Here is a 12,715-nt window from a genome sequence, read left to right on the forward strand (position 1 = left end):
TAAAGATTTAAGTACCATCAGTTCTGTCACTTTATCAGAATTCTGACAATCTTCATTGGCCTGCTTCCTCATCTGAAAAATGCCTTACATATCTAAAAGCACTGTTTTGGGAAGAAATAATGTACAAAAATGTACCTTGTAAAGTGGTAGACAGCTGTTTACATTAACTTTTTTTAAAAAATAGAAACTTAATTTTATCATACACCTACCACACAGATTATCACACAGAGTATTAGGGGTGGGGAAAAAGATGAAATGGCTCTCTGCTCACAACTATTCAAGTTACTGCTAAGATTAAAAAAATCACTCCTCCTTCTTTTTTGCCTGTCCCTAACCACTGCTCACACCCTGATGCTGGGAAAGACTGAAGGTGGGAGGAGAAAGGGATGACAGAGGATAACATGGTTGGATGGCATCACTGACTCAATGGACATGAGTTTGGGTAGACTCTGGGAGTTGGTGATGGACAGGGAGGCCTGGCGTGCTGCAGTCCATGGGGTCTGAGGGAGTCGGACACAACTGAGTGACTGAACTGAACCACTGCTCTATAAGTTTTGGAATTAATCAAAAAAAATACTTGGACAGAAATTCAGCTAAATTGTGGGGACAGACATAGTATTTTTTATAATGTCACCTCAGTTTAATTAAATAGTAGTATGTTAGTGAGAGTCCAAACAGGAAAACATAAATCTTCATATATATTTAAGACAGATAAAATGTAATGCAAATTATTGGCTACAGTGGTGACAGAAAAAGTGCAAAGCCACAAAAGGCAATCAATGAGGCAACCAGAGCTGGGCATACTAGGACAATGCTACACCCAATGCTGAAGGGGAGAGTGAAGAAGTAGTGGATCCAGACAGAAGTTAGAGCTCTGCCTGTCCCGAAAGAAGGGCCCACAAATGAACTAGAATCACTACCAAAATAACTAACCAAGGCAAAGAGGGTAAGGAAGAAACATCCTAACATCTTCTTTCCTTGCCATCCAACCTCCAATATTCCCAACAGTACAATTGGAAATGCAACCTGCAAGAGTAAGCCTCTCTGTGATGAGGAACAGAACAGTGGAAGGGTGAGAAATATCTTTCAGAACAGACAGGCCCAGGACATGCACAAGTGGCAACACTGCTCACTCTAGGAAATACAGTAAGAAGGTAGTTTGCTAGGAGCATCAAAATAATAATGCTTTCCTCTTAAAACTTAAGTATATTGGAAGACTGACTTACGAAAGATTTGGATTATCTTCTGTTAAATTATTTTCCTTTCTTGTCAAGCATTTGTAGAAAAAGCTACTAAAAATATGACTTCGTTCAACAAGTTCATCTGATGCCTTCTCCAATATAAGATACCTATAAAGTAACAACACCACAAAAGTAAGTTATTTTTTTATTTTACCTGGTTTTCCTCCAATTCTTTTATGAGTTCTGAAAATCTTCATTTATATGTCCAATTAGAGTCAAGGAAATCTTGCAGTTTGCGCTCATTTCAAATTTTTTTGTTGTTTTTTAACTATCTTATCTTCTATCAAGATCAATTAAAGCAGAAATTTTCCATTTTCTCATTCATTTCTTAACACGTATTTCTTAATTTCCTAGTATGAGCTAAGTATGGTATTTATACTATCAACATTAAATAAGAGGAGGAAAACATAAGTTGTTGGTCCCAGAAAAGTGAGGGTAAAAAGGAAATATTAATCAAATCATACAATCACATATAAAACTGAAACCATGACATTCCTAAATAAATCTAGAGAAACTTTAATAACTCTTAAGATACAACTAATTGCTAAATCCTTAGTCCATTTCCATATAAAACAATTCAACACAAGCTTATATTTCAATCACTTACTGATTAAATCTCTCATATTTAGAGAACTCTGGTATTGTTAATAGTTTAAAAATGTTCAAAAATGACCTTGCAATTGCTTTTTTTAAAAAAGCATAAAAGACAAACTCAGCTTGAATTTTTTTTAATGTGGTCATGCACAGCATATACTGTGTGAAAGGAGAAACAAAGAATGCCTTTGGTGTGCTTCAAGTATTCTTTTATCATAATCTGAATGATGATGACATGGGTACACATATATGTGAACATTCATGAGCTGTACACTTAAAATTTGTGCACTTTCCTACTTGAAAGCTATTCATCAATTTTAAAAATAATTAGGAAGTAGTTTAAAAAATTAACATAGGATCCTCTCTGAAAAGAATTCAAAGAGACAGAGATACAGGCACCTCAGTGAAAAAGAAGTATAGAAAAATACTCTTAGAATCAAATTATAAATAAAGTTTTAGTAATTACTTCCAATAAAATATATCAAAATTAACACCAAAGATGATCTAATATATCTCACAAAATATAAATTTGGCACTACTTAGGGATACAGAACTTAGTAAGATGTAAAATGCTCAACCTTTAGAAGGAAAAATCATCATAATGCCACCAATAACTTTAAAATAAGGCAAAATATTATACAAACTATAAAAGAGATACAAAAAAGGTATTATGAGAGTTAATAATACCTGTTTAATCAGAAAAGGTTTTCAAGAAGGTAACACTTGTGAGGAAGGGGAGTAAAATTTCAAAGGGGAATAAAATTTTAACACGTTAGCATAAAGAGGAGAATATTCCATGAAGCAAGAGTAACAGGGCATTAAGGCAGAAGAGTGACTAAGGAATGGGCTTTGTTTAGTAGACTGTTTATAATTTAATTTTGCTGGACTATGCAATAGGCACAGGGTTATTAGCAAATGGCAGAAAAGACAGATTAGGGTCATATTATCAAAACACTCAAATGCTTGACTGAACTCACTTTGACAGGTAATAAGAAATTAATTAAAGTTTCTAATGAGAATTGCATTCATGAAGAATTGCATTCATAAATTGCACTTATGAATAATAATAGTGGTAATGATACACTTAACAGATAAGAAAACAAAGACAAAGGATATAAAAAATTAATTTAGATAAGTATACTAAAAAGATCGATGACAGAAGAAAGATAAATGAATTTGAGAGACCAAATCTACTACTCGGGCAACTGAGTATGTAGAAAAGAGAGGGTGAAGAGTCAGTGATAATGGAAACTTCACTTCCAGCCCAGATGGAATAAGAAGGATCAGATTTACACTCCTATTTGAAACAAGCAAAAAAATCAAACAAAATACATGGAGCAATAGTTAAACACTGCACATCAGCAACAAAGAATACTGACCCTTGACAGATGGTGAGCTCCATAAATGCCTCATCTTACTGCCTTGATACATTTCAGATTACAACACAGAAAGGAATAACCCAGGAGAAAGATGTAGACTCCCTGAGTTTAGGAGATACTGAGAGTCAGAAAAGACTCTTGCTAACCCAGCAAGAGTTTCCAGATCAGAATACTAGAAAGGAAAAAGCAGTATAGACAGAAAATTCCAAACATATGCAGAGCATCCTCCTCAAGAATTTAGCAGAATACTGATCACTGCATGTACATAAGGAAGACACTTAAGACTGTAAAAAGAACTATCTGAAAAAAGTAGAGAGAATGGTACCCAGCATTCATGCAGACTGCAGGAATACTGCCTGTTGCTACCAGCCAGGCTGGAAAACCTCATAATTCATGAGAAACTGAGTACAGTATTCAGAAGGGTCTTTCCTCAGTAGTAGGGATTAATCTGTTGGTCTTATCTAATAAATCTTAAAAAGCAAGAGTTTAAAACCAATGAACTGTTTCCAAATCAGTTCAGTTCAGTCTCTCAGTCATGTCTGACTCTTTGCAACCCCATGGACTGTAGCACACCAGGATTCCGTGTCCATCATCAACTCCCAGAGCCTACACAAACTCATGTCCATCGCATTGGTGATGCCATCCAACCATCTTTTCCTTTGTCGTCCCCTTCTCCTCCCACCTTCAATCTTTCCCAGCATCAAGGTCTTTTCAAATGAGTCGGTTCTTCGCATCAGGTGGCCAAAGTATTGGAGTTTCAGCTTCAACATCAGTCCTTCCAATGAATATTCAGGACTGATCTCCTTTAGGATGGACTGGTTAGATCTCCTTGCAGTTCAAGGGACTCTCAAGAGGCTTCTCCAACACCACAGTTCAAAAGCATCAATTCTTTGGCACTCAGGCTTCTTTATACTCCAGCTCTCACATGCATACATGACTATTAGAAAAACCATAGCTTTGGCTAGACAGACCTTTGTTGGTAAAGTAATGTCTCTGCTTTTTAATATGCTGTCAGGTTGGTCATAGCTTTTCTTCCAAGGAGCAAGCATCTTTTAATTTCATGGCTGCAGTCACCATCTGCAGTGATTTTGGAGCCCAGAAAAATATAGTCTGTCACTGTTTCCATTGTTTCCCCATCTATTTGCCATGAAGTGATGGGACCAGATGCCATGATCTTAGTTTTCTGAATGTTGAGTTTTAAGCCAACTTTTTCACTCTCCTCTTTCACTTTCATCAAGAGGCTCTTTAGTTCTTCTTCCCTTTCTGCCATAAGGGTAGTGTCACCTGCATATCTGAGGTTATTGATATTTTTCCCAGCAAGCTTGATTCCACATTGTGCTTCATCCAGCCCAGCATTTTGCTGATGTACTCTGCATATAAGTTAAATAAGCAGGATGACAATATACAGTCTTGATGTATTCCTTTCCCAATCTGGAACCAGTCTGTTTTTCCATGTCCAGTTCTAAATGTTGTTTCTTGACCTGCATACAGATTTCTCATAGGTGGGTCTGTGGGGAGTTTTGGAATCTCAGAAGGCAACATAACCAGGAGAGAAAAAAGAAAACCCACAGAATACAAGCCTAACCGCAACTGTGGAAAAGGAACTTTCCCTCAAAAGGCCCTAACCTAACAACCTAAGGCACAGCCTGGCCTGCTGACAGAACAAAGGATTGAGTGAATACCAAAGGAGAGATAGCTGGCTGCATACTGGCCCCTCCCCGCCCGGAGGCAGAAAGACAGCCAGAGCTAGAAGGCAAGGGGCTGCTGCAATCTAAACCCCAGAGACGGCACCTTCCGCCAAACTGTGAGCAGGCTCCCAGCTGCTAACCAAGTTTTCCTGAGATCCTGGATGGTTGACAGCCACCAGGAGGGTCGCAGCCTGAGATCAGCTCTCCAGAGGAGACATATGGCACATCTGAGATAGTGCTCTCACAGCACATCCAGGAAACCAAGCAGCCGGGACCAAGGAGGTGATTAAGACACACAGCCCACCTAGGACAGTGTGCTCGCCAAGAACCTGGTCGCCTGAGCTGCTCAGGCCTGGAAAGTGCACAAAACGCACACCCAACCCACAGAGACTGAGCCAGAACTGTGTCTGAGAGCCTCCTGTGGAGATATGGGCCAGCAGTGGCCTGCCCCAGGGACAGGGGCTCTGCATGCAGCAGACCTGGGTATGGCATAAGTCCTCCTGGAGGAGGTTGCCATTAGCCCCACCATGGAACCACCAGAACTTACACAGGACTGGGGAAACAGACTCTTGGAAGGCACAAACAAAACCTTGTGTGCACCAGGACCCAGGAGAAAGGAGGAGTGACTCCACTAGAAACTGGCCCAGACTTGCCCATGAGTGTCCAGGAGTCTCTGGAGGAGGCATAGGTCGGCAGTGGCCTGCACAGGGTCGGGGGCACTGAGTGCAGCAGTGCATGCATAGGACCTTTTGAGGGAGGTCACCATTATCTTCATTACCTCCACCATAGTTTGGCCTCAGGTCAAGCAACAAGGAGGGAACACAGACTTTCCCATCAACAGAAAATTGGATTAAAGATTTACTGAACATGGCCCTGCCCATCAGAACAAGACCCAGTTTCCCCCTCAGCCAATCTCTGCCATCAGGAAGCTTCCATAAGCCTCTTATCCTTATCCATCAGAGGGCAGACAGAATAAAAACCACAATCACAGAAAACTAACCAAACTGATCACATGGACCACAGTTTTGTCTAGCTCAATGAAACTATGGGCCATGCTGTGTAGGGCCACCCAATATGGACAGGTCATGGCAGAGAGTTTCCAAATAATCTGCTTCAAAACAAAATTCAAAAATATTTATAGGACTATATCAGCATCCAGTTAAAATATCACCAGACATGCAAAGAAGAAAAAAGAACAGTATGACTCAATGAGGAGAAAAATCAGTCAAATTAAAACCAACCCACAACTGAGAAGGATGCTAGAATAAGTAGAAAAAGACATTTTAAAAGATATTATATAATAATTATATTCCATATATTCAAAAGCTACATACATGAAAGATATTTTTTAAAAGACCCAAAAAGAACTTCTAGAGATTCATTCTACAAAGTCCAATGAACAGTAGATGGTAACATGAGAATTTAAGTCTTATCCTTACTAGAATAAGGATAGCACTACTATTAAAATGATAGAGCTGAAACTAAATGAGGACAATAAATTGATTTGGGAATGGTCAGTGAAATAATCAGGAGACATCTCGAAAAATAAGTGTTAGAAATGTGGGTCTAATGATATAGTACAAAATGAGGACAAGAGACAAATTATCACTGCATGAAAGTTTATAAAACTTCATAAATTTCTTCAGCTTGGCTATATAAAAAATTGAAAACTATAATAGAATAGTGATATAGATTTTTTTAAATGTTGGTTAACTTTTACAGCAGTTAAGGACATATAAAGAACTATACAGTTGTTTCTTCCTGGTTCCCAAAGTGATCTGTCATTATGTAAGTACTTTAGTCAATAATACTATAGCCAAAGCATCAAGCATCACTGACTCAATGGCCATGAGTTTGAGCAAAATCTAGGAATGGTAAAGGACAGAGAAGCTTGGTGGGCTTCAGTCCATGGGGTTGCAAAGAGGTGGACCTGACTTAGTGACTGAAACAACAAAACAGTCAAAGAAGTATCAATCAACAGCAAGCAAATGACAAAAATGAAAACAAATGAAACGAGAGTAACTCTTGCTGAAGTATATAGTATCTATGGGAAGTAAAGGAATGACACTGAACTTGTCAACACTAGGAAACTTCACTAGACAAAATTTTTCAAATCTGAAATTTTAGCGGGTTATTTTCAGCTAGAGTTAAAATATTTCAGAGATATTTACTTTAAGATTCACATCAAAACCAGTAAAACAAATGACATAATAACATGATTATGTTTCATTGTACTTACTTAAGATAGAAATCAATGATTACATCATTAAGAAACTCTCCTTCTTCTAAGCACTCCAGATCTTCATTAGTTACTCCTAAACCCCCTTTAGTAGGTGGTGGAGGATATACAATCAACCTTGAAAAATAAAAATAAAATATATTAATAATGAAAACTCTAGTCTCAAAGGAATTTGTTCTTGGGACAATACAGGGCAGTAGTATTCAATAACTAAAATCTTAGGTTAAAAATATTTGACACAATACAATCAACAATATTTTCCTTTCTTTGTTTTCACAAGCTACTAATAGTACTGTCACTGAGCATCTTTTCATTTCCAATCCTTCCCATGTGGGCTAGTCTCAGTTTTTGTCTAATCAACAGGTTATCTCACTATCACTGAGGATGTCTCTCTTCTGTACAATATTTAACTATGTTCCAGTTTCCACTGTTAAGTTTGAATACTCAAGACTAAAACAGTCAGCAGTCAAAAACTATGTTCTCCTACTAGTAACTAGTCTATACCAGCTGGACAATGAAGAAATAACATGGGAACTTAGGAGGCAAGTTTCCCATAACAACATGCTTACAATATAAAACTTAGGAGGCAAGTTTCCCATAACAACATGCTTACAATATAAAACTTAGGAGAACATAAAGGAAATAAACCATCAGATCACAACCAGAAAGAAGTGGAAAACAAAATGACAACTAGTTAGGCATTTTTTTCTTTGGTACCCTCTCTTAAAGTTCAGAAATAAGAGCAGTTGTGAATTCTGGCTATAATCTTGAAATAGACAGGGTGGTACTCACTGCACAAATATAGTCAATAATAAAGGTATAATATGTACTTGTTGAACTAGAAAGATTCAAGAAAGTAAGAATCAACTGCAATTAATTTAATCTTCATAACCACTGCACTAAATTAAATAATATGGGAAATTTTTAAGTCATAAAATGATAATAACTATTTAATGGCTATTGCCCTATCCTGTGCTGTTTTTTAACAGAGAAAAGGAATCATGAAGAGGAATAGAAATTATTCTCAAATGCAAAGACTCCCTTATTCTACTTGACTACCATAAGAAGACACAAAAAAGACCAAATATGGTCAAGAAACTAACTTGTGAAGGGAAGTTCTGATAAACTTCAAAGTACCCGAAATTGAGGCACACTTTAGTAAGCAATTTCTCTTTTCCTATCATATATTCAGATATGGGATATATAATCTTAAAAACCATATACTTATATTCAAATATTTTCAGTAAAGGCTTTGACACATTTGACATCTTGGCTACCATTTCTGACTTCTTAAAACATAAAACTAAGTGAAGTGGCATTGACTTGTTTTCTTGATTATTTCTATTATTAACTGCCAGCAAGAAAGCAAAACTGAAAACATTTAAAAAGGTAAAATACTTAAAATCAGCAACATGAATTAAAACTACTGATGTGCCCACCTATTACAAACAGGATATGACACAGTACATACTTCTGAACAGGTCCAGTGTGCCTGACTTCTCGCCATTCCTCATCTGGATTAGAAGTAATAGAAAGTGAGTAGCAACCACTGCTTTGCTTCTGCAGTAAGGTGTAAGTAGGCTTGGCTGTATCTGGATTTGAGGGCTGATCCAAAAAAAAAAAAAAAGGCAAAGTAAAAGGTCTCCTTATACCCATATAAATACATATTAACTCTCAAAATGACAAAGCAGAAGTTAGACTTATAAGAGAAAATGGGACTAAAAGAAATACACACCAGTGAGTTATATACATATACAGGCACATATACTCTTATAATTTCTACAAAGATACAATCAAATCAAAATAATACTCTGGAGCAGAAGATAATGTACTATGGATCAAAGTTTAACCTGAAGTGTTACTTCTAGGTCTGGGTTTTACAATTTTAGAATCTGAAAACAGTGCTGTTCAAAATGAACAAAAGAGGTGATAAGTAGTAGGAATGTTTTTAAAAGTCTGATAAGAGTTTATAAAAACATAAACTGATATTTTATTATTAAATGGAAAACTATGATACAAATTTGTATATATAGTGTAATTATCAAGCAAAATTTTCACAATATTATGCAAAAGCCAGTGGTGAAGTCTTACACCTTATCTTTCACTAATGTGTCTTTCTACAGACCTTTAAAATAACAGATTAATGTAACCAAACCCACATGTGAGTGGGTGTGTATGTGTGCACACGCCCCCATCACAGAAAAACACTTTTCTTTCTGGGGGTATTTGGCAGAGATATATATAAGCCATAAGTATATTAACAACCTCCTATAAAAATAAATACAGCATTTTAAAACTTACCATTAATTGTTTCAAGATAATCTTAGACTTATAAAAGAGTTACAATAAACAAACCTCTAAGGTGGTGCTAGTGGTAAAGAACCCACCTGCCAATGCAGGAGACATAAGAGACGTGAGTTCGATCCCTAGGTGGGGAAGATCCCCTGGAGAAGGGCATGGCAACCACTCCAGTATTCTTGCCTGGAGAATTCCATGGATAGAGGACCTTGGCAGGCTATAGTCCATAGGGTCTCAAAGAGCTGGACATGACTAAAGCGACTCAGCATTTAGCAAGCCTCTCACAGATTCCCCTAATACTAACATCTTTTTAAAAACTACAGTACAATTATCAAAACTAAGAAATTAAAGTTGGTATGATACTATAAACTACAGACTTTGATTTTACTACTTTTTCCACTAATAAGTTTCTTTTGTTTCAGGATCCTACAATTCCTTCATCTTTCTTTATTTTTCATGACCTCGGTATTTTTTAAGACTGTTGGTCAGTTATTTTATAACTGGGCTTGTTTGATTTTTCTCATGATTAGACTGAGGTTATAAAATATTGAGAAAAACAATATAGAAGTGATATACCCTTCTCCATGCATGATGTGACAGGTACGTTATGTCAATATATTTTATTACTGGTAATGTTAACTTTGATCACTTGGGCTAAAGTGATGTCTGTGACGTTTCTCCACTGTAAAGTTACTGTAGTGAAGAAAAAAAGTTACTTCTTTTTTGTAATTAGTATTTAAGGTGAGACACTAAGATTATGCACAGATCCCGACCTACTTTAAGTTTTCATACATTAAATTTAGCATCTCTCCATGGATCTTACCTGCAACAATCATAACTATGATTTTTTTAGTGGTGGTTTTATATTTCTCTTGTTCCTTTTACATTTTTTAATTGAAATATTTTTCTAAGAAAAAATTGTCCCTTGCCCACCTTTTATTATTTGTGTTTTCATTCATCCGTTCAGTTAATCACATGTATCAATACACATAAAGGATATATATCTGATTCTCTAGTAATAATCCCACGCTATCATTACTGATTTTGTTGATCTGTTTCTAGCTTTGGCACTGGGAATTCCTTTAGGTTGGTTCCTGTGACCTTTGACAAAGCATAGCATTCTAAAATCATGCTAATTTCAAAGAAAGAATTTTTATCCAACTGCTTCCCTCCCCCTCACTAATTACATTAATCACATGCTAACCTGAGACACTGATTTCATCTTCATTTCTTCAGTAGTAGCAGCAGGGAAAGAACAAGTTGAAGCACAGTAATAATCAATAAAAGAACTTTCTTTGGAAGACAGGTTCTGAAATAAAGGAAGTGCCTGAACCCAAGACAATGGATAAGAAAGCTCTAATTCTCCATTGGTTGTACTTATTTCTGTCATAATGTCTTTCAATTTCAATTCTTCTCTCTGTGAAATAGAACTGTGTAGCTCAAGGAAAATGAATTCAGTCGATTTTGCTATGAAAGAAAAAAAGAAATCGGTTTTTATCAGTAGTATTATTTTGCAAGGCGATTAAAATTAAAATAATTTGATTATTAGTAACAGTAAGGATGGTATACAGCTCAACAAACTATTTTGCATGTTAGTTAATAACCCAGGCAAATTAAATTCCCAGACAACCCATTAGTAACCTAGAACCAAAACTCACAATTTTAGACTCCTACTGCATTAGAATACAAACTCCACAATGGTACTGTATCTCCAGTACCTGGCATTTATTAGATGTGAGTAAATATTTGTTAATGATTGAAATATATACATTATATATAAAACAGACAGCCAGTAGAAAGCTGCTATATAGCATAGGGAGCTCAGCCTGGTGCTCTGTGATGATCTAGAAGGGTGTTGGGGGGGTGGTAAGGAAGACCAAGAGGAAGGAGATATGTGTATACTTATGGCTGGTTCACATTGTTGTACGGCAGAAAAAAACATTATATTATAAAACAATTATCCTCCAGTTAAAATAAAAATTAATTTTAAAAATATTTGTTAATGAGTGCATGAATAAGTAAATGATGACTAAATTATTTTTCTCTAGCCTTCCTCCATATAGCAAATCTGCTCATTAAAATTTTCATTCCAACACTTCCTTCAGAATCATCTTCTTTCATCAGTCATTTCAACAGTGGTTTTAAATGACATTCTCACCTCCCACAATGATTATAAATGGCTTGAGCATTTTCCTAACTCCTCTGCTATTTGATCATAAATTTCCCAAATTAATTGGGAAGCAATCAGGATAACAAAGTAAGGAATTTTAAAGATTTAAAATTTAGATCATTACTTAACATCTTTAATATGCAAGGCAGTAGGAGGGGAAAAGGTAGAGAGATTAAAGAGATAAGAAAGAAATTTACTAATCTGATTTAACTAATTCTAAACCAGACTCCTTAGGAGTTGGAAGCTAAACAAAGTTGGAAAATATTTCAAGACACCTATATACCGATAGATAAGTGTTACAGGAACATTGGAAAAAGTATTCAATCCAGTCTTAGAAAAATGATACATAAGTAAGTATACCAAGTTTTCTTTTTTAGAAACTAAAGAAAATCTTGAAGATAAAGACTTCTGTATTGTATTTAACCTTGCCACTGATTAGTTCTGTCATAGTTCATTATGAAATAAGGGCAAGAACTCTTATGACAGGCAGCCAAGGATGTCAACTGACTAAAAGGTAAGGTACTCCTTTTATTTTAGAAGATAATTTTAATTGGTTGAGTAAAATTATAAGGAGAAATTATGAATAAAGTAATTTATCTTAAATAATATCAAGGGATAAATTATTTTTAATTCAGTGAACTTAATTTCAATTCAATGAAATAATTACATTCTACTAAATTATTTTAGAGGAAAATTATTTTATAGGAGTTCTCAGATAATCTTGACATTTAGAAGAAATCTTTTTATACTCACATTGCTGGCTTAATATAGAATTTTCTAGTTGGGTCTGAATCTCTTGAAGATAATTTGAGGAGACCCAAAGAAAGAGGATAGCATGACTTCTTTTACTGTGATCATCATCTTTATTTTTCCATAACCCAAACCTCTTTAAATGTGTGGTATCCACTAGCAATGAAATCTCATGCACAGACACTGAAACAAGTAAAAGATAACAAGGTAATAAATTAATCTATTTAGGAATACAACACATGCACTGTATGACTCTTCTTCAGCAGTATATTTTTCAAAAAAGAATTGCATGAAAAATTTTTCAAAAATATTATTTATAGCACATTTCAGGAAACTTGGCTGAAATACCTAAACAC

The 12,715-nt window shown here is 35.7% G+C and overlaps 1 protein-coding gene across 16 annotated transcripts in view; it reads right to left on the minus strand.

Moving 5' to 3' along the window:
- SENP7 (SUMO specific peptidase 7) overlaps nucleotides 1–12,715 on the minus strand; it is a 163,362-nt gene that overhangs the window by 13,711 nt on the left and 136,936 nt on the right. For all 16 annotated transcript variants that reach the window (XM_069552042.1, XM_069551968.1, XM_069551958.1 and 13 more), the window contains 5 exons: nucleotides 12,363–12,542; nucleotides 10,644–10,906; nucleotides 8,613–8,746; nucleotides 7,142–7,258; nucleotides 1,227–1,349 (listed from right to left, as the gene is read on the minus strand). In XM_069552042.1, coding sequence (XP_069408143.1) covers nucleotides 1,227–1,349; nucleotides 7,142–7,258; nucleotides 8,613–8,746; nucleotides 10,644–10,906; nucleotides 12,363–12,542 — 817 coding nt within the window. The remainder of the gene's footprint in view (nucleotides 1–1,226; nucleotides 1,350–7,141; nucleotides 7,259–8,612; nucleotides 8,747–10,643; nucleotides 10,907–12,362; nucleotides 12,543–12,715) is intronic.

Source organism: Ovis canadensis, chromosome 1 (genome assembly GCF_042477335.2).
Source record: "Ovis canadensis isolate MfBH-ARS-UI-01 breed Bighorn chromosome 1, ARS-UI_OviCan_v2, whole genome shotgun sequence".
Lineage (NCBI taxonomy): Eukaryota > Metazoa > Chordata > Mammalia > Artiodactyla > Bovidae > Ovis > Ovis canadensis.